Genomic DNA, 20,413 nt, shown 5'->3' on the forward strand with positions numbered 1-20,413 from the left:
CATCGTGGAGTGGGCCTAGTTTTTGGCGTCCATGCGAAACGCGGTGCTTGTATGGCTTGGCTGTTGGAGGGCATGCAGCATGGCTTCAGGAGGGTGAGAAGGAGTTATTCAATGCCGCTCTGCCCGAGGTGAGGGGATTGAGGCGCAGGGCGGACGGGTTTTGCGGACATGTGGGCAAGCGATTGAAGCGCAATGATACACCGCGGTTATGCATGGCAGTTGAGGTGTAGTAGAACGGTCAGTGCTGGTGACGGGAAACGGTTATGGAAGGCAGGGTGACTAATCGAGACTAGCGCAATCATCACGCATGTAGCCGGCACATCGGCACCTGAACACCACAACACCGCAACACCACACATACAACTCAGTAGTTCGATTTCGATCCACAATGGGAACATCGTAATCCACATACAAACAGCAACAGCACTGGTATCGACCGTTTGCCTTGGCACCGTACCCTACTTTGCTTTCCATCAATCCTAATCTCGAAGCAAACGCCAATCCGAGAGTCCGTCTATGCATGTATAAAAGCGCCCCCGTCGCGTTTCCAATTCGATGCCCGCATACGCCATGCTTTGTGTACAAACGTGCGTACAAAGTTCCGAAGAAGAGTATGTAGAATAGACAAAGGAGAAACAGAAGCCGCTCAAGCGATGCTGGTATGACCATAAATCCACTTTTGAAATCCAGAATGCGAAGGAAAAGAAAAAGGAAGGAGAGGAGTTTGTGTTAGGCTGGAGACGCCTCGAGATTATGTATAGGCCGTTCCACGTGCTCGGTAACAGGGTCTTTGCCCTTCGTCGTTGGCTGGTCGTCGGACGTTCGTTGCGTCTCTTCAGCAATGTCGCTCATGTCGGACTCGCTGTCAGAGTCGGATTGTTCTATTCTAAAGGACTCGCGAAAGTTTGCTGGAGTGATCGTCTGAGACGATACGTGTCGCTGCTTTGTGGTGCCTGCCGACAATTTCCGAGGGGGAAGCGGGTCGTTGTCGTCGCTTCCTGGAGAAAGCGCAGCTGCCATGCCATCCCGATCGTCGGCAGAGTTCGCCTCGGCAGCCTCCTGGAGTTGTTTCTTCGTCTTTAAGCGCTCTTCGGCTGTGGTGTTGTGCCAGTCGGAGCCGAATTGGATCACAGATGCCTTCTTGCCATGGACTGTAAAGCTGCCCTTGCCGCGCGCCAGTCCTTCGCTCTCGGTGTTATCGCTCGCGAGTGTGATTGTCGACGAAGAGTCTCTACTCTTGTGGCTGCGGCGGTGAGAAGAGCTGCCACGGGACTCTCGAAGAGTGCGATGTAGACTTCTTCTTTGCTTTGTGTGAGACCTGGGCGATCCTGTCAAAGCAGCAAGGGATTGTTCGTAGTCAGAATCAATGGCAGCCTCTGGTCGGGGGCTCTCTCCAGGTGTCGCCTCTGGTGACATGGGCTCCAAATCACCCGCCTCGCCTGGAGGCGGAGTCGCGTATCGAGACCCGTCCTCAGAGTCAGAGTCAGAATCTGAGCCTATTGTGCCATCGCCAGTCGTCGATATTGAAGGCCTGTGATCGGAGGGATACATCCTCGGAGACTGTGCCGAAGAGCTCGCAAATGAGCTTCGACGATCGGATGAGCCAGGGCCAAATATAGGCCCAGGTTGAAATTGAGCCGATGGGTCCCTGGGGCTCGACTGACGCGACGTCTCTGGGGGTGTCTTGAATGCTTCGTCTCCACCGAATTCAGTATCCCTAGAGGACTTGGTCCCTGGTCGACCCGGTGAGGTAGGAGACAATGGAGCTTGCTTATTTCCACTGTTCATTGAGCTGGTCTTGGAAGTCAACCGCGCTAATCCACTAACTTTTGACGCTCTGTGCGACAATTGTTGAGGCGAAACTTGCGGCTGTTGTAGCTGAGCAGATTCTGAGGCTTGGTCACTTTGCGCTTGCTTATCTGCGAGGCCTTGCCTCTCGTCCTCCAGTTCTTGGGCAAGGATGTCGCGATGACATTTCATCCGCCAGATGTCGATGCGAGTCCACTTGAGCTTGGCTGATAAACGACCGGCAGCGTGAATGACCAGTTCGCGAGTTTTGGGTTGAATGGGCGCAAGAATCTGGAGATGTCTTGCATCTCGTAAGCGTGCTTCCAACTCTTTGATAGCATTGGTGAGCTTGTCCTCGGACTCTGTAATGCGCACCTGCATGAGGTCTTTCCTAGCGTTCATCATCTGCTGTGCAAACTGATTGTCGATCTTGCCGCTCGTAATGGTGACTTCGCCAGTGTCCGTTGGTATCGTCTTGGTCGAATGGGATGACTCCAGGCGCCGCATACCACGGTTCTTCTGGCCTTCGTACAGCCCACCAATCATGCCTCTTGACCGAACACCCAGTGTTTCAAATGCAGCAGTGTAATTTAGCACACCCAGCCACTCGTTCAGGTCCTTCTCGCTATCGGCCAAGAATGTCTCCTCGCCTGCCTTCGAGAACATGACAAACGCATTCTTATGTTTCTTGTATGTGGCGTCGACAAGCGCGACCGCACCATCCATGGGTATAATGTGGTCTTGTTTGAAGTCAGGTAGGGCAGGTTGGAATATGACTGGGCCTGTGTCGCCGCGTTTGAGATGCTGGTCGTGCTGGCTCATCAAGTTCTTAGTCCAGGTAGAGTTCCGGAATAGAGACAACCCCGATCGTGTGAGAACGGCGCCCCATTCCTGCCATGGCGATCGGGCCTTCTTTTTCTTCGTGTCCTTTCTCCACAAAACTCCCACTTTTGTCACTGGCATTTCGACGATACCAACTGAGGTGCCGAAGGGGTTCTCTTGGGCGGCTTCAGACATGAAGGCTTCTGGTCTCGATCGGGATGACACGATTTGAATTACGCCGTATTTGGAGAACAATTTGTAGACGTTCTTGGTGTCTAGCGTCGCGGTTGTGCCAGTGTAGTTGTACGGGTCGTCTAGTTGCATCACGTCTCGGATCGTGGGTCGGAGTGCGTCCAGCTTGCCTTCGAAGATTAATGTGTACGGATCGATGGGCTCTTTAGCAGCTTTCCGCGCCGGGTCGTTCATTGGCCCCTTCAAGACAGCGACTCTCTTGCTTTTCTTCGAGGTGATGTTCTTCAGATCAACCTCGTCTTCAATGTGAATGAATGGAGTGTAGACGATGTTGTCGTAAAAGCAGCCGAGGACGTCAGCCGAGACGCCATCGCAGGACGAGTTCTTGATGTAGTCGGGCCTTTGCATTTTCCGTTTGTTGTTCTTGTTGAAGACGTCCGTGTGAAGAATGATAATGGAGAAGGATATAAAGTAGGCTTTGTCAGTGTTGATGTAAATACCGGGGTTGCATTCGTGATACCGGTCGGCGAAGCCCTGAAGGACGCGGTCAATTTGTTGTGTCTCTTTGGGTAGTTCAACCTGCATGAGCAACTTGCGAATCGCCATGTCGATTGGGTCGCCAAAGAACGCGAACTTCCGCATGTAGCTTCTGAGTACGGCAAGCAGGAAGGGGTCGTCGGTCTTGCTCAGGTAGCTGGCAACGACGCTCTTATCGAAGTTATTCGCCTCGATTCTTTCCAGATATCGGCCAGGCGTCTCGCCTTCCTCGCGTTCTGGCAGAATGAGTGTCTCCCGACTAATGTTCATCGAGTTCTGGTGTGATGACAAGCCTGAGCTTCCTAGAAAGCCGTGAGCAGGTGAACCATGCCGAGGTGAATGGGGCTCGGAGTTCTGACGAAATCTTGAACTCAAGCCAAACAGATTGCTGAAGCTACTTCTTCCGGCCGTGGAGGTCGAAGTCCTTCCGCTAGGCCCGCCAGGTGGTGTTGGCGAGCCTGCGCCGTCGGATCGCCCGCCCAAAGATCCCATAGTGGATGAGCGACCCCTAAGACCCATTCGTGCAGGACCATTGTTGTTTGGCGAGGAGCGAGCGGATCGACTTGACCGGTACGAGTCGTTGCGAAAGAGAGTACCTGAACCGGGTGAGGCCAAATTCAGAGCACCAGCAGCTAGAGCAACTTGCGATGCAGAAGGGACTGGTGGCGTCTGTGTCCCAGGTTCTCCATAGTTGAGACGACGCGCGGTCAAGGGCGGGCTCTCGGTGAGTGAATGATCGGTCGAGGCAGAACTCCTCGCGCCGGTAGAGGCACGTGGTGTAGCAGGCGCTGTGTCGGGGAATTGAGGAGGCTCAATCTTCATAGGGAGTGGGAATAAGGATGCGCGTTGTTTTCGACGCCCAAAGCCAAATCGCGAAGAGCCAACGCGGGCCGCGTGCGAGGGCCGTGAGGTTGTTTCGAAAGAAATGTGTCCGCCGGAGCTTCCATCTGATCTCGACGACTCGGAGGCCCTGGTGGCAGGCGGCGCCAGCGAGCTTGCGCTTTCCACCGACTCGCGCGAATCGGCAAGCACGTCCGGCCGGCGATGGCTGCTCGTCGATGCGCGCTCCTTCTCGTCCAAGAGGTCCCCAGTGCTCTTCTTGAAGCCTAGCGGCTTGCGCTTCTTGTCCATCGACTTTCGCAGCGTGGTCGGCTTTTCGAACGTCGTCGGGTCGAAGGAGCGCCTGCGCAGGGCGAATTGCTGCATCCTGCTCCGCCTGGGCGCGATCTTGGCCTCGTCTTCGTGTTCTGCTACAGTCGGTGCCGTGGTGATGATAGCGGGCGCTGTGGCTTTACGTCAGTACACACACGTACAAGATTCAATACGCATACGTACGCGCAGGATTGGCGGGCACGCGAGGGACGGGCGGTGCATCGTCGTCCCTCGCGGCATGTTCCTTTGCCTTGGCGGAGAGCTGGGGGTCAGAGGCATGGCGGAAGCGCATCAGACTGAAGCGCTTGGTGTTGGGCGTGTGTTCCTGTACGGGCGGAGAAGGTGGGGAGTCGTCATCATCATGATCATGGCCCGTCGAGGGCCGCGCAGTGTCGGTGGACGTGGGGCGGAAGCCATCTTCAGAGGCGGCTATTCGACTCTGGTCGAGGTTCTCTTGCGACCTGTCGAAGCGCGTGTCCTTGTCGGCGCGCCGGTGGAAGAAGCCGGCAGGGTCGAGGGTGCTCCGTCGCTTGAGGTCTCGTTCGCTGCGGCCGGGGCGGAGGGAGCGCAGAGGCATGGCTGTCGCGCCGACTAGCAGCTCATGAAGGCAGATACGGGGTCACGGTGCGGTACATGGCACAGCGGAGAGGGGCAGTGAAGGGCGTGTCTAGGTCTCTTAGGATGGCTCGGATGCGGCACGCCTGTAAGGCTGAGGGAGTGCTGCTAGGATTAGTCGGGGAGGTGAGATCAGATATCGATGGCGCGGGCCCGGCACGGCGTCAGACACGTAGTTGGAAGAAAGCAGGCAGGCGACGTCACAGTGTCTCGGGATGTATAGGGGGAGGATAGCAGGCCTTAGGGTAGCAGATCAGCTGTCACCAAGGCACTGACGAGCGCACTGGTCCTCTTTGCTGTGCAGTGGAGGCCTCCTAGCGCAGCGTTGGCCTAAACCTTGGACTGGCCGCGCCTCTCCACCAGCCACACCCACGTTTCTTCGCGGCATCGCCAGGCACACGACACCTTCTCCACCCCTTCCCGGCGCTTGCTGGCAACGACTGCATCGCACACTCGGCTCACCGCCCGTTTGGCTACCCACCGCCAGAATGCGCCAGCCCGTTTGCGCTCTGCTGAGCCTGCTGCTCCTCGGGCCCTCGCTCGCAGCCGCCGCCCCGCACGATGCAGCGCCGTCGCCGTACGATGCAGGAACCTATGCCACGACCCACAATGCGTCGCCGCGACCATGGCGCAGGCTGTCCGACGCGATTATACGCCGGATATGGAGGCTGCCAGAGGACCAGAAGAGCCTGGACGGTCAAAACACGCGCACTGCTGTCGATGCGCTGGGGGACAAGCTGGTAGCGCAGTACAGTGAAGATGTCGTCTTGAGATTCAAGATACGCACGGCGGAGGAGGCCTCGGCTCTGGCGGATGCAGCAGACGTCCTCTTCCTCGATGTCTGGGAGTTTAATGAGGACTGGGCAGACTTGCGCGTATCCAAAGACGTCGTGCCTTCCTTGCTCGGGCTGCTGCCTCCATCGCTCAAGGACGCCCACGAACCACTCCTCCAAGACCTCGGCCTCGCACAAGCAATCTTCAACACCTACCCATCCACTGAGACTCCACCCGTTCCCGAGAACGATCGCTTCTCCTCGAATCTCCGACCGTCCCCGCGCTCAGGCAAGGGCAACATCTTCTTCCAAGACTACCAACCGCTCTCCGTCATCAACCCCTGGATGAGCCTCATGGCCTCCATGTTCACCACCCACGTCCGCCGCATAAACATTGGCATAAGCTACGAAGGCCGCGACATTCCCGCTCTGCGTGTTGGCGTGCACCCCACGAATAACGAAGAGCCTTCCAAGCCTCGAAAGACCATCCTTGTCACCGGCGGCATACACGCCCGTGAGTGGATATCCACAAGTACCGTCAACTACCTAGCCTGGAGCTTCATCAACGCGTACGGCAAAGACCGTGAGATGACGCGTCTCATGGAGGAATTTGATTTCGTCTTCGTCCCGACCCTGAACCCAGACGGATACGTCTACAGCTGGGAAACCGACCGTCTATGGCGCAAGAACCGCCAACCCACCAGTCTGCGATTCTGCCGCGGCATCGACCTCGACCGCAGCTACTCGTACAAATGGGACGGCGATGCTTCCCACTCGAACCCCTGCAGTGAATCCTTCCCCGGCAACACTCCATTCGACGGTGCGGAATCAGCACGTTTTGCCGAATGGGCGAAGAATGAGACTGAAAACAATGTTGACATTATTGGCTTCTTAGATCTGCACTCATACTCACAACAGATTTTGTACCCATACAGTTACTCGTGCGACGAGGAGCCTCCGTCTATTGAGGACCTTGAAGAGCTTGCCATGGGTCTGGCGAAAGCTATCCGCGTGTCACGCAAAGGCCAAACATACAAGGTCACATCAGCTTGCGAAGGCAACGTAGCCTTTGCAAGTCAGAAGAAGACTATTTTCCCGCGCATTGAATCGAGCGGCGGCAGTGCATTGGACTTTTTCTACCACGAATTGAAAGTTAGGTACTCTTACCAGATCAAATTGAGAGACACGGGCAGCTACGGATTTCTGCTGCCCAAGGAGAACATTATACCCACCGGAGAGGAGATGTTGGACGCGTTGTTGTACTTTGGGCGTTTCATGTTGGGCGAGGTTGGCATCGTCAACCAGGAGCAGCCTGCTCAAATTGTCAAGCCGTCGCTCGAGACTGAGATCATCGAGTTGTAGTCCATGGTCACTTAATACATTCTTCAAGACCTGACTACGCACATTGCGTAAAGTCATAACCGATTTCATGCATTAGTGCCCGTAATGCAGATCCTCGAGAAGCGAACACATCCATGGAGTCCAATTTTGTACAAACTCGCACAAGCGCGAAGGCGTTAAAAACAACCTTGAAAGTCGCACAGCGGCCAGGTTCTTGGATGTTGGTTTTCAACGGCCGCCATGCAGGTAGCGTTCTCTTGCACGTGGGAGGCCCGTGCGACGACCGTTAGTTCAAGCATAGATCCTTACAACGTCATGGCTCGAAGTCTCGTCGACACAAACAGCTTACGCGCCTGTCACCCACTGCATCCACTAACGCCGGTTTATGGCGCCGTCAGAACTCCGGGGCATCTGCGATTGTGACATTCTCTCTTTCTAGTGACACTTTCACCTTCGCTGTTGACTCGCACCTTCGTTGAATTGGCCGAACAGCCGCCATGGCGTCAAGCTCCACCGAAACGACTCCCTTGGTCTCGTCCATGTCGAGCTCAAGCCGAGCGATACCCCCGAAGCCACAGCGCACCGTCACCTTCAACCCAACCGTCACATCTACTAGTCCGAAACCACCAGCGTCGCGATCACTATCGCACAGTGCCTCGTCTTCCGGCCATGCTGCCACTACCCAGGGCGGGCAGCCGATGCTGTCGACGCTGAACAGTAAGCTGCGAAGGAGAAACAGCTCTGGTGCTCCTGCCAGGATACCTCCCGCGCCGGTGCCCAAGATTGGACCGCAGCGAACGACGAGGACTGCGCAGAAGCTCAAGCTGCTCCCTGACCCGGCCGCGGATGAAGCCGAAGACGAGGAGAGTGGACGCGATGTCTATGTACAATACACCAGGATAAAGGACCCGACTGCGCGAAGAGATGCTGCCCGCCTCGGCAAGGCAGACAGAGAGCGGTTGCCCAGGGTGACGGCATACTGTACTGCGGCCTCGTACAAGCTTGATGACATGATGCGATTCTTGAAAGGCAAGCAGAAGATCAGAGGAGCGGCGCCCAAGCGCTTCGACGAATGCATATACTCGCCCTACAATTACGGATCGACAAAGGGCCCAGAGGACGTCAGCAGCACGGCCGTCCTCGACGGCTTCACGGAAGAGAGACCGAGAAGGTTCTCAGACAGTGCCATTGAGGTGGAACACGAGAATGAGAGGAGGAGACAGGACCTCATCGACTTGCACGACGATGGCGACGCGCCGGATATCGCGAACGAACAAGCCATCGGCCCCAGACGGCCGTCGATCGCCCACGCCGACTCTGACCCCCAAATGGACGCGCCAGACTTCGATACACGCGTCCATACGCCCGAGGTATTCTTATTTGAATACGGCACTGTTGTAATCTGGGGCATGACGCTGCAAGAGGAGAAGAAGTTCTTGAAAGAAATCGCCAAGTTTGAAGTGGACAAGCTCGGCAAAGATGAGATCGAGACGGAAGAGTTCAACTTCTACTACACGCGCGAGTACCAGGCCCGGATATACAACGACTTCATCAGTCTGCGCGACAAGAAGAACTACATGATCAAGCTTGCAATTAGTCACGGTCTTTCTCAGAGTGTCAAAACCTCGCTTTTCGAGGACCTGGTAGATAACACTATCGACGAGACGAAGGACATTCCGGCCGAAATCGCCAGCTCTGGCAAGATTAACCTGAACAAGAAGCAGATCAACATGCAGATTGGAGAATTGTTCATTCTCCGGATCAGTATCCATCTGCAAGGATCGGTTCTTGATGCGCCCGAGCTCATGTGGGCAGAGCCGCAGCTAGACCCGGTATATCAAGCTGTGAGAAGCTATCTGGAGATGGACCAAAGAGTCAGTCTCCTGACTGAGCGACTCAACGTCATCGGAGACTTGCTTGCTGTCTTGAAAGATCAGTTGACCGTTACTCACGTGCGTATCTGACGTATGCTTTTTTGCCGTACATCCGCTGACCAATTTAGGGCGAATTGCTTGAATGGATTGTCATCATTCTCATCTTTGCTGAAGTTCTGGTGGCTGCCATCAACATTTTTGTCGACCTGCACGCTGCGGACTAGACTGCACGTGCATTGTATATATTTCCCGGTGTACGATATATTGTTCACTGCGCGCGAGGGTTGGGCTTATTCAAAAAGTCAAATGCACGGCGTTGGCTATGCGGGTATCTGTTTATTGTTGCAGCATTATTCCTTATCATGAGGGTGGAATGTGGCAGGCTATGAGTAAGGGGAAACGATGAATTAGTGGAGTAATACAAGTGGGTGTTGCATTGTTAAGCTATCTATCACGCACGCGGCGGAGATGAGCAGCTCCGCCCGCTGAACCCTGTCGCGCCCCATCTTTCCGTATGCGACCCTTTTGAGCATTTCACCGCATGCCGTCGCCCTCCACCCGTCCTGAGCCCCAATGAGCCGTCCCAGATGAGTTGGAATCTGCTAGAGCGCTTTATAGAATCTGAGCACTTCAACCAAGATCCGAGCCTCGCAGTAGCATACCTTGCGTGAGTCCCCGTCCCATGTTCCCCGAAGCCACCGTTGCCCGCAGCACCGCCGCACGCAGCGCCCTTCACCGACCCGTCCGCATTGGGGCCCTTGACTGACCATCGCCATGACCGCAGCCGGTATGCAGACCACGTCGGAATCCACTATGTGCTCTGTTCGAAGCTGCGCCAGTTCGCCTACGAGGAGCTCGAGTTCTTCCTCCCGCAGTACGTCGCCGTCCACCACCCATGACGAGACATGGACAGCTAGCTTACACACGCGGGGTACAGGCTATGCCACCTGCTCATCAGCATCGACAATGAGTCCATGGCCCTGGAGGAATTCATAATCGACCTGTGCGAGGAGTCGGTCAACGGCGCGCTTCTGGTGGGCTTCCGGATACCGTGTCTTGTTAGCCGCTGCGCCTGCTAATCAACCCCTCTAGACCTTCTGGCTGTTCCAGACCTACCTGCACGACCTCGCCAGCGCGCCCAATTCAATTGCCTTCAAGACGTGCCGGCGGATATACAACCGCGTCCAGCGCATCGTCTTCGGGTCCGCCGAGCCCCAGCGCCGCGAGAAGATCAAGGAGAACGTCCTGCCCGTCACGGTGCTCTCGAGTCTGGTCCTGGCGAGCATAGCGGCGCCCTTTCTGCCAGTCCACGCCGGGCCACTGGCCATTGCGCAGGCGCGGAAACCACGGCCCGTCGAGGACATCATTTCGGACAATGTGCAGACGGCCAAGGTCGGGAGGAGCAAGACCGTCACGGGAAGTTCCTCACGGTCCAAGGAGAAGAGGACATCGCAGCAGCACTCTGACCCTGAGGATGGGCGATCCGTCAAGGCTTCGTCCTCGCGGCCGCGTGAACCCAAGGACCTGAGGAAGGCAGCTGTACGACCGCCAGCTGCTCCACGGACCCCCTCGATGCAGCACCGCCCTTCCTTGCTGTCGATAGCCTCAGAGGCCAGGCTCAGTTCGTCGTCATTACCCGACTTCCGAGACCCAAAGTCGTCTCCCCTGCCCACGCCCCCCGCAACTGCTGGCCTCGGACCAGGCCCACTCCAACATGGTTCTCGCAAGCACCCCGGGCTACCACCGAGGCCCCTATCTCCCACCGCCTTGTCTCGCGCGCAGAAGGTAAGACTGCTGCGATCCAACTACTTCCGGAACGAAACCCAGTTTCTCAGCGCTCTCGAGGACATTTCAAACCGCCTAGTCGTTGTGCCCAAGCCCGCGCGGCTGAGTGCTCTGAGAGCGGAACTAGCGTTGATCGCCCAGGACTTGCCGGCTGAAGTTGACATACCCTTATTATCACCCCCAACACTCAAGGATGGGATCCCGTCGCAGAGCCAGCACCATCGCATAGTGCGCATCAATCCCGCGGAAGCCACTAGTCTCAACAGTGCAGAGCGGGTACCTTATCTGCTCATGGTTGAGGTCTTGGAGGAGGACTTTGACTTTGATCCCGATACTGAACAGAACCAACAGCTGCTTGAGAAACTGATGCTAGAAAAGGGCACCTCGAGGAGACGACTATTCGACATCACCCATGCAGAATATCTTGCCTTTGATCGCACGCCGCCTAATGGATCAGACAGCGTGTTCGAGCCCGCTACTGGAGACTTGGGGAGTACCTCGCTCATCAAGGATATGGATGATACCGACCTTGCTTCCGGGATGGCACGCGTAACCTTACCTGCTGCGACTGCTAATGGAAAAGCCACAGCCCCCAGATCTTCTAGTGGAGCAAACACTCTGTCCTCGGTGGCTACCTTGTCCACACCACGAACTTCTGACTCGCAGATCAGCCGTTCGAACAGTCCCGGTCCAATTAGGCGAATGACGATTCCGGCGAATTTAAATCAACGAAATCAATCAGCTGATCAACCAGACTTCTCTGCCCTTGCGACTCACATGCGCACCGCTGCCCAGATGCTTGCACAGCTCGAGGCGAGTGGTGCGAAACGGCCAAAGGGCGAAGTAGCTGCGATCAAAGCCAAGATCATCGCAAGCATGCAAAGCTTGGAAGAGCAAAACTTCTTGAGCGAGGACCAGGGGCCTACATTCGACACCATCATGGCTGAGTCGGATCCAGCTGCGATCAGCGGCGAGCCAGAAGAGCTCGAGGATGGCTTGGCCGTCGCTACCAACATCGGTGCTGGTGCAGCTCGCATGGAGAACGATCTCAAAACTGGTGGTATGAAGCGGAAGGGCGATCGCGATGATCCCAGCGCCGCGACATTTGGTGAAGAATGGAGCGCCAAGCGAGAACGAATACGGCGGTCCTCTCCATATGGCAATATGAAGAACTGGGATCTGATTAGTGTCATTGTCAAGACCGGAGCCGACTTGCGTCAAGAAGCCTTTGCGTGCCAGCTCATCGAAGTGTGCACCAAGATCTGGGAAGAAGCAAACGTGCCAGTCTGGACAAAACGGATGCGCATCCTAGTCACCGGCGAATCCTGTGGACTCATAGAGACCATCACCAATGGCGTATCCCTTCACTCCCTGAAACGAAGCTTGACGCTTGCTAGCATAGCAGCAGGCACGAACCCCCGGAAACGCATCGCGACCCTAAAAGATCACTGGCTCAAGACGTTTGGCGAGCCAGACTCGGAAGCCTACATTGCTGGCGTCGGCTGCTTCGCGCGCTCCCTAGCCGCCTACAGCATGATATGCTACGTCCTGCAACTAAAAGATCGTCACAACGGCAACCTCCTCATCGACAACATGGGCCACATAATCCATATCGACTTTGGCTTCATGCTCTCCAACAGCCCCGGGTCCATGGGTTTCGAAGCGGCGCCTTTCAAACTAACGCAAGACTACGTCGACGTCCTAGGCGGCGTGACATCCCCGGCGTTCGACGAGTTCAAAACGCTGTGCAAGAAGGCGTTCCAAGCGCTAAGGAAAGACGCAGAGAGACTAATTATGCTGGTGGATTTGATGAGCAAACAGAGCAGTATGCCATGCTTCGCTGCTGGTGCGGCGAGCGTGACGAATAGTCTGAGAGCGCGTCTGATGTTGCATTTGAGTAGGGAGGAGGCGGAAGGGTTTGTGGAGGAACTCGTTGCGAAGAGTGTGGGGAGTTATTATACCCGACTGTAAGTCTGACTCGTGCCCTATACCTGAAGACTTCATACACTGACGAGACCTTTACAGTTACGATACTTTCCAGTACCGCACACAAGGCATATATTGAGTTTGTTGGTTGCTGCTTTGCATTTGCAAGGAACGCCTGGGGAATACGTTGTTGGCATTGCATTCCGTGGAGTACCTCTTGCCGCGAGGAACGTAGTGAGGGGTCCATGTTGCGCGATTGGATTAGATGGGCTGTTAGACGTGTGGAAAGCAAGATACTACACAATCCAGCGTTCCTGATCTCGGCATAGCGAATGTGTTTCTTTGATGTCGATCCTGCCTTCGGAAGATACCGACTTCTTGCGTACTACCCCGCATATGCCGAATCCACCATCCGTTCTCTACTCTATCTAGTACACGCTAGTATATTAAGCCCATAAGGTTAAATCCCGTACATAAAGTGAACCGGCCACATTATTTCGACCGTGACTTACTTTCATGTAATAATACGACCACATAGCATGTGCCTGCAGCTTCAGGTGAGGAGCAAGATAACCTGATCTCATCTGGAGGCTGAAGGGCCGGGATTGAGGCTTCCCCGATATAGCTTAGTTCTGTGCTATGACGCCTCGCGCACTGGTGCGCGTTATCAAGAAGGACGGTCGCTGATCGGGCAATTAGGACATCTCATATGGAGCGGCTGAAATGCATCCGAGGCGAGACGGCTCATTCCGAGGCTGAAGTTGATCCATGTGTTGAGCTAGTATAAGATGAAGTAAAGAACCGTATGAGTTGCGATCACTAATCTGAGAAACCTTATTCATCTTGCATTCCAAGTCCTGTCGAACTAACCATGAGGCTTCTCATCGCTCTAACCGTCGGTCTATTGACCGGCGTCTCAGCCACTCCAGTCGGCACACCCACCATCAACGACCGCGACGCAACGTCCGTCCAAGAGACCGTCAGCCTCTGCACACAATACGCCTACCACTCCGCCAACGGCTACGAGATCCTCAACAACCTCTGGGGCAAGGACCAAGCCACCTCCGGCTCCCAATGTACCTACTACGAAGGCAGTTCTGGAAACGGAGGTATCAAGTGGAGCACGGATTGGGTATGGCAAGGCGGCCAAGACAACGTAAAGAGCTATGCCTACGCGGGCAAGATCCTCACAAAGGGGCAAAAGATCTCGCAGATTACTAGTATGCCGACGCAGGTGGAGTGGTCTTATAATCAGACTAGCAATGTGAGGGCGAATGTCGCATATGATGTTTTTACTGCCGCGGATCCGAATCATGTTAATAGTAGTGGGGATTATGAGCTTATGGTCTGGTACGTTCATACAGCGTCTAAACGATGACTGCATAAGGGAAATCTAACATGAACAAGGCTCGGTCGTCTGGGAGGTGTATGGCCCATCTCGCAATCCGGAGCCCCCGTCGCTACCGTCACCATCGCTGGATACACCTTCGATCTATACACCGGCTACAACGGATCGATGCGAGTTTACAGTTTTGTGCGGGCTGGCAACAGTGATATCAAGAGCTTTAGTGCTGATATCAAGCTGTTCTTCAACTATTTGGTGCAGACTCAGCAGTACCCAGCGAGTACACAGAATCTTATTGGTAGGTCGTTCCCGCGCGGTTAGAGTTGACTGATGCTGATATATGATTAGTCTACCAGATTGGTACGGAGGCTTTCACGGGCGGCCCGGCTAGGTGGTCGGCTTCGAGCTTCAGTGTCGATGTCAAGGTTTAGGATGTTGGGCGTCAATAGGTCTGCTCACCCCGCTTTCCAATATATGAAGGGGACTACTTAGAGCAACGATTAGTGTGATTCCGGATAGTCAATGAACGGGACAGCACCAGCTATTATCTCCTTTCATACGAGAGACTAGAGATATTTATACTGATATTGCTTCAAAGATTGCGGCGTAGAACGTGTTCGAGGCGCAAGCCATTCTTGACAGGTGAAGGTTCCCATACTGCTTGAACTAGCACCACCTGAGACCTTCGAACGCCACTGCGACGGATTATAGTCGCGCCTATGCCACACGAATGAGACAATCGCGATCGTATCCACGCCTCGGCAGCTAGCCACATTTCTGCTCTTCTAGTCAGTGTGGTACAGGGCCTCTGCTATTTCCATTGCTTTGTACTATGATTGTAAGTCTTATACCCGCGGCGTGGGGGTTAGTACTTCTACCTTTGAATGACGGGAATCGCAAGGTGAGGCTATGATTGGGGAGTTATGATTCTTGTTGTTGTCACGGTGGCTAACCTGGTGTCAATATTATTCGGTACGGAGAAAGGCGACTGTCGGGACGTATTGCTCAATCGCGAATTCGCAGCTCACTGCATCCTCGCCGCCTGCCGGTATCGGCTCGATTACAAATTTCCGTTTGTCGCGTAGTAACGTTGCCAACGAGAAAGCGGATGCTGTACGCGCGGGAATAACAACATGATTCGAGAGGTGCGGAACTCATCCAGTGCTCATTTCTCGAACAGAGAAAACGAGAGCCAATCGTCGTTTTCGGCAGTCCCCACCGAGCTGCGAACCGTAATCATGTGCTCGATGGTATTGTGGTAGAATACCCATCTGCCCGTATTCGTGTCACCAATGAGCGTTGCGCGCAGCGGGAATGATGTAAGCGTGGCGACAGGACATTTCTCCAACCAAAACAAGGGAAGGTACCATTTGGCGCATTTCTTGACCGAGGAGATATGAATTGAAAGCTGTTGTATTGCTCGTTTTCTCGACTAACGTCGTGGTATAGACGCGGCTGGATAGAGTACAATGTATGCAAATCTCGGAGCGAGTGTATGTGGAGCTTGCTTTTGTGCAGAAGGGGATGCCGGAGACTTGGAACTCAATCATGTGCTACAATGCGACGCAAAAGCGAAAGAATAAAGGATAGGCATCGCGTATAGTGGTCGAGGGATGGCGATGATGCTACCATAGTGCTTGGTGTTCCTTCTATCAAGCGGATGGCTGGTGGCAGGATAGAATCGTCAACCGCTGAAGACATCGTTACCCATTCGGTCACGTAGCGCGTGGACCAGATCATCGAAGATTTCGAAGGACTGTATTCCGCACCATTGTGTCAGCGATAGCGACTTCCAGAAGATAAGCCTGATGCATACTTGGACCTGAGTGGTGTACTTCGACAGCGTCAACCTCCGCATCGCGGCTGCGAAGGATCGTTTACTGTACTAGGATCCGTCATTGGAACGATGATAGATCGTGAGAAGCGGTATATAGGTCCTAGATTCGGAGTGGCGTTCGTCAGGTCGAAAGATAGTATGAGATACTGTTCGTGGCTAAAATTAGGGATGATGGCAATAGTCTTGTTATCTGATGGATCATACTAAGCTCACTGTCGGTGATGGAGGCTTTATAGACAGAGGGAGATGCTTGAGGTGACACAACATGCGACCATCGGTAGAGTCTCAATAGATGCAGCAAGTGGCTCGTATCGACTGGGCGCTATTTTTTCCATGCCACAAGTGTTGATGGTATTGTGGCTAGTGCTGAAGCTTTGGTAAAGACGCTGTACATCATAGTTTCTTGAAGTATGCTGTGGGTGCGTCTGTTGGCAGCACAGCGTTGACTTCTCCCGAATCGATCAGTTGTTTGGCGTCAAGACTTGTGGGCACCATGCCGCTGTGACTAGTCCATCTCTTTGAGAGCGTTTTCTTTTCGAGGATGATGCGTTTATGGGCCGCTGTAGCTTTGGTGACTCAATGGTACAGGTATACGAGAACTCGCTGCCGATTGATATGGTACAACGCGTTTCTATGCTTCAGTGTGCCTGACTTCGCATTTGCAAAGAGCGTGATTGACAGACTTCATCCCAAATATGCAAAGGCACCCAGCCGTTCATACTGTGGGTACAATTTGTCGATCGGAATTCCAAAAGCGGAAGTTGCGGGTAGATTTGTTACACATGCTGAGGTTCTCAATGGCCATAGCGGCCGTTGAACTATGCAGATCGCATGGTCACGTTGACGAGAACACGATTTCTGCAGCCCGAGCTCGTATGCGAACATGTGGGGCTGTTCAGGGTTGACTGTGGGCCGGCTGTGTGTTGCCGTATATCAACTGAACCTTAATGGATTTTTCAGTAAGTGTTCATGTTGTAGTCTCCCAAATCCACCTTCAAGTGCGCAACGCACTATCTCTAGCAGACATGCAATGAACTCATTTTGAAGTTACACCAAGGAGAGGAACTGACTTTAGAGCCAATGCAACATGTAGTAACAGACAAGGATTTGTCGTTTATTTCGAGGTCGGAAAGGGCGCATTCAATTGCTTCGAATGCGGTGAGCGCCGAACGGGGTTAGGAGGAACTGGGTGAACATGTGGCCCATTCGCTTTGCCTTGTAATTCCGCATTGATCGTTTCTGGCCAAAATTCACCTACGGAGCATTGTGGCATCGCCTTACTACTCGATCAGTTGACCGCTCCAGAAACAGACAATCGTACGTATCTGTGAGATGGGCACACCCAGGAGAGATATGACGATCAAGATAGCCATGCATTCGAGACCAGGGGTAATGCCAGGGGGATCTGCCGTTGCATTCAGCAACTGTGTACAACGGGGCGCAGGCATGGAGCGCATCTATTGTCGACACTAACGCCCCCTGTCGGAGAACAAGCGTAACTCCAGGCATTCCGTCGAACTTGAGTAACCCGTGTGCGCTTGATCAGTGGAGCTGTCGCTCAAGAGGTAACGTAAACGAATCAAAGGCGTGTCTTGCTGTGCTGCGGCAAAGTTTCGCCCTGTTGCTCTATCGACTATTTCTGGCCTTGCCGGACCTCGTAACGATATCTGCCATGAGTGTTACGAGTTCCAGACGCTCGCACATGAGCGTGGGCGTCTTGACACCTGTCTGTGTTTTCGTGTATCTCCCCAATTCAAGGCCGTAGGTCGACGCAAACGAATTCCGCCCGGGCAGATAGTATACCGTCTTGAATGCGGAATCAGATACCAGTCTAGGAACATCTGCAGACGGTACTACTGATATCGACAATCCAAGTGCACGCACCTCCAGATGACTTTCGATGAGGTGGACTTTTTAAGTGTAGCCGCATCGAGACACGGGGTGAGCTCCGAGCCTATCGCAATGGGTGGGAAGCAGCATGCTGGTCCAGGGTCTGCAGTGCTGCGAAGACTGATGTCATATTCGATGAGGCTTCCGGGGCTGGTCTCTGTTACGCATGCAGCGTATAGTTCGAGCGCTAATATTGTGACACGACCAAGGCGGGTGCGTGACAGCCTCGACCTATGAACGCGCTATCGTCATGTGAAACCGAAGCGTGATGGAGTATTGTGAAGGCAGGCGGCGGATGACGGTGATGAATGTTGGGTGTTGTCGGCTGACAAGTGGGGGTGAGGAGCGTCGGCTTGGGATGATCGTGGAGCCTGCGCGGGACCGATGCGGCGCAAGGCAGCCTCCACCCCGCGCGCCCCTCCAAGTACCTTACAGATACACGACACAACATCGCTACCCGTCAACTCACGGCCTCGAACTCCGCAAGCGAATCAAACCAACACACAGCAACATGGCCTACAACTTTGTCAGGTCGTACATCGACACTTTCCGGGAGCGGACCGCCGCCATCAGCCACACATCGACCTTCCGCGAGACGGGCCAGATCACGCCCGAGGAGTTTGTCCTCGCTGGCGACTTCCTCGTCTTCAAGTTCCCCTCATGGCAGTGGGCGGACGCATCATCGCCTGCGAAGCGCGTATCGTACCTGCCCGAAGGAAAGCAGTTCCTGGTAACGCGCGGCGTGCCCTGCCACCGACGGCTCGACGACAACTTTGCGGGAGAGGCGGGCCAAGATGAGACCATAGTAAGGGACGGCTTCACTGCTGGGGAAGGCGCGACCGACGACGACGGCTGGCTAAGGACCGGAGGCATGGCCGCAAGTCAGGAGGCCAAGGTGCGCGACGTGCGGACGGTCGACGAGAGCGGCAACCTGGGCGCGGCAGAGGAGGACGACGAGATACCCGACATGGAGGATATTGAAGACGACGAGGAGGCGATCATAAGAGACCCCAAAGCCGACTCAAATACCAAGGCGTGAGTTCACCCGCCTGCTGCCAGCGCTCTACACGCAGACTGACACCAACAGGCCCCTCCGTACATACACCCTCTACATCACATACTCCGCCCACTACCGAACACCACGGTTATACCTCTCAGGTTACGGCTCCACGTCCGTCCCGCTTAAACCACAAGAGATGATGGAGGACATCGTCGGAGATTACAAGGACAAGACTGTCACCATCGAGGACTTCCCTTTCTTCGAGAACCCTCTCAAGACCGCCTCCGTACACCCCTGCAAACATGCATCCGTCATGAAAGTGCTCCTCGACCGCGCCGACGCTGCTCTGAAGCTGCGCCTCGCCAAGCTCAAAGCCGGCAAGGACGTCAGCAAGCTCGACAGCGGCATGGAAGCGCTAGTCGATGATACACGGTTGCTCAAGCTCACTGAGCAAGCGAAGAACAAGGATGGCGATGAGGGCAAGGACGACTGGGAGGTTCTTAGCGAGGGTGGTGACGACGAGGTAGCTATCCGTGTGGACCAGTATCTTGTCGTCTTCCTGAAGTTCATGGCCAGGTAACTTCACTCCTTGTTGCACAAGTAAGCACCGTCTAACAGCCTCACAGTGTAACCCCGGGCATAGAACATGATTTCACCATGGGTGTCTAATCATAGACACGTCTTCTGGGTAACTAGTCCGGCGCTTGAAGATTGGCGGCATTGTCATGGGATTATTACTTAACTCAGCGGGCGCGAACATCATTTGGTTAGGGGGGCTATAGGCTTTGGGATCACCACGGATTCAATTAGAAATATACCAGTTGTCTCGTTCAGGATTTTATGGGGTGGAGTGGTGAGAATTTGGATTGCACTCTATCGTCGGAAACCTCCATAAGATCGCTTCCAGTCCCTCACGCCTCCAGGTCGACGCACATCAAGCTCCTTGCCTTCATACCCCAAGCTGCTCTCCGCGCGGTGGAACATGGCGCATAGACGGTCGAAGAGACTGTCTTCCTCTGAAGCCTTGGGGAGGACTTGTGGCGCTTCCACAGATCCCGGTGCTACATCTCCAGAGAAGTCCTCTTGGTCGTCGTCAAAAGAAGTTTCCTCTTCGTCGGTTGGTGTCGGGTCAAAAAGGGCATGGAATTTGTGGTTCAGTCGAGTGCGCCATGGGTCAACCTCTGATGATGCGGAAGATGATAGGCGTTCGGCGATTTCAAACTATGACAGTTAGTCACGATATCCTTTTCTCGTGTTCAACGTGGCGCGCGACATACCTCTCTCAGTCCTTGTAGGCGATACTGCTCAGCTCGCTTTTGCAGGCGGGGCGCCGAAGGTGATATGGGCATGGCAGACGCAAAAGTGAACAGGGCCACGATGGCCATGATAATGAAGGAGCGCATTTTCGGTGTGGTAAACGAAGGAATGTCGGGTGGGTGGTGTAGATGTTCAGTGAGATCGAAATGGGTTGCTGTCAAAGCTGAATGGGCGTAGTCTAGCTACCCTTAGAGACCAGCGCTCTTCTCAAAAGTAGCG

General features: G+C 54.4%; 7 protein-coding genes across 7 annotated transcripts; 5 read left to right on the top strand and 2 right to left on the bottom strand.

The window, feature by feature from the left end:
• Positions 1-240: 240 nt before the first annotated feature.
• On the bottom strand, positions 241-5,331 carry BKA58DRAFT_91348 (protein transport protein sec73). Its single transcript, XM_046176178.1, has 2 exons — positions 4,675-5,331; positions 241-4,622 (listed from the first exon to the last, which is right to left on the bottom strand). Exons 1-2 carry the CDS (start codon positions 5,066-5,068, stop codon positions 730-732), a joined length of 4,287 nt encoding a protein of 1,428 aa, XP_046029057.1. The 5' UTR covers positions 5,069-5,331; the 3' UTR covers positions 241-729.
• On the top strand, positions 5,332-7,531 carry BKA58DRAFT_91413 (carboxypeptidase B precursor). The gene has a single exon (XM_046176180.1). It carries the CDS (start codon positions 5,595-5,597, stop codon positions 7,239-7,241), a length of 1,647 nt encoding a protein of 548 aa, XP_046029058.1. The 5' UTR covers positions 5,332-5,594; the 3' UTR covers positions 7,242-7,531.
• Positions 7,532-7,538: 7 nt separating this feature from the next.
• Positions 7,539-9,553, top strand: BKA58DRAFT_427046 (YagE family protein). The gene is made up of 2 exons (XM_046172973.1): positions 7,539-9,172; positions 9,223-9,553. Exons 1-2 carry the CDS (start codon positions 7,718-7,720, stop codon positions 9,316-9,318), a joined length of 1,551 nt encoding a protein of 516 aa, XP_046029059.1. The 5' UTR covers positions 7,539-7,717; the 3' UTR covers positions 9,319-9,553.
• A 15-nt stretch (positions 9,554-9,568) lies between these two features.
• On the top strand, positions 9,569-12,897 carry BKA58DRAFT_91375 (kinase-like domain-containing protein). Its single transcript, XM_046176179.1, has 3 exons — positions 9,569-9,761; positions 9,879-10,128; positions 10,187-12,897. Exons 2-3 carry the CDS (start codon positions 10,069-10,071, stop codon positions 12,848-12,850), a joined length of 2,724 nt encoding a protein of 907 aa, XP_046029060.1. The 5' UTR covers positions 9,569-9,761; positions 9,879-10,068; the 3' UTR covers positions 12,851-12,897.
• Positions 12,898-13,676: 779 nt separating this feature from the next.
• BKA58DRAFT_435939 (concanavalin A-like lectin/glucanase domain-containing protein) lies at positions 13,677-14,581 on the top strand (the record flags this gene model as incomplete). Its single annotated transcript, XM_046173381.1, has 3 exons — positions 13,677-14,155; positions 14,213-14,448; positions 14,499-14,581. The coding sequence occupies 3 exons, from the start codon at positions 13,677-13,679 to the stop codon at positions 14,579-14,581; spliced, it is 798 nt and encodes a 265-aa protein (XP_046029061.1).
• A 3,696-nt stretch (positions 14,582-18,277) lies between these two features.
• On the top strand, positions 18,278-19,716 carry BKA58DRAFT_376776 (autophagocytosis protein). The gene is made up of 3 exons (XM_046169547.1): positions 18,278-18,912; positions 18,965-19,453; positions 19,504-19,716. The coding sequence occupies exons 1-3, from the start codon at positions 18,389-18,391 to the stop codon at positions 19,544-19,546; spliced, it is 1,056 nt and encodes a 351-aa protein (XP_046029062.1). The 5' UTR covers positions 18,278-18,388; the 3' UTR covers positions 19,547-19,716.
• A 34-nt stretch (positions 19,717-19,750) lies between these two features.
• On the bottom strand, positions 19,751-20,280 carry BKA58DRAFT_398314 (uncharacterized protein; the record flags this gene model as incomplete). Its single annotated transcript, XM_046171480.1, has 2 exons — positions 19,751-20,098; positions 20,155-20,280. The coding sequence occupies 2 exons, from the start codon at positions 20,278-20,280 to the stop codon at positions 19,751-19,753; spliced, it is 474 nt and encodes a 157-aa protein (XP_046029063.1).
• Positions 20,281-20,413: the final 133 nt, after the last annotated feature.

Source organism: Alternaria rosae, assembly GCF_020736505.1.
Source record: "Alternaria rosae strain MPI-PUGE-AT-0040 chromosome Unknown BKA58scaffold_2, whole genome shotgun sequence".
NCBI classification, from domain to species: domain Eukaryota; kingdom Fungi; phylum Ascomycota; class Dothideomycetes; order Pleosporales; family Pleosporaceae; genus Alternaria; species Alternaria rosae.

Excerpts from the sequence above, each read along its gene's own strand:
- BKA58DRAFT_91348 (XM_046176178.1), bottom strand. The coding sequence starts at position 5,068 with ATGCCTCTGCGCTCCCTCCGCCCCGGCCGCAGCGAACGAGACCTCAAG. Across the intron at positions 4,623-4,674 it reads CGTGCCCGCCAATCCTGCGC|CGCCCGCTATCATCACCACG; the intron begins GTACGTATGCGT and ends GTAAAGCCACAG.
- BKA58DRAFT_91413 (XM_046176180.1), top strand. The coding sequence starts at position 5,595 with ATGCGCCAGCCCGTTTGCGCTCTGCTGAGCCTGCTGCTCCTCGGGCCC.
- BKA58DRAFT_427046 (XM_046172973.1), top strand. The coding sequence starts at position 7,718 with ATGGCGTCAAGCTCCACCGAAACGACTCCCTTGGTCTCGTCCATGTCG. Across the intron at positions 9,173-9,222 it reads ATCAGTTGACCGTTACTCAC|GGCGAATTGCTTGAATGGAT; the intron begins GTGCGTATCTGA and ends TGACCAATTTAG.
- BKA58DRAFT_91375 (XM_046176179.1), top strand. The coding sequence starts at position 10,069 with ATGGCCCTGGAGGAATTCATAATCGACCTGTGCGAGGAGTCGGTCAAC. Across the intron at positions 10,129-10,186 it reads CGGTCAACGGCGCGCTTCTG|ACCTTCTGGCTGTTCCAGAC; the intron begins GTGGGCTTCCGG and ends CAACCCCTCTAG.
- BKA58DRAFT_376776 (XM_046169547.1), top strand. The coding sequence starts at position 18,389 with ATGGCCTACAACTTTGTCAGGTCGTACATCGACACTTTCCGGGAGCGG. Across the intron at positions 18,913-18,964 it reads GCCGACTCAAATACCAAGGC|GCCCCTCCGTACATACACCC; the intron begins GTGAGTTCACCC and ends TGACACCAACAG. Across the intron at positions 19,454-19,503 it reads TTCCTGAAGTTCATGGCCAG|TGTAACCCCGGGCATAGAAC; the intron begins GTAACTTCACTC and ends ACAGCCTCACAG.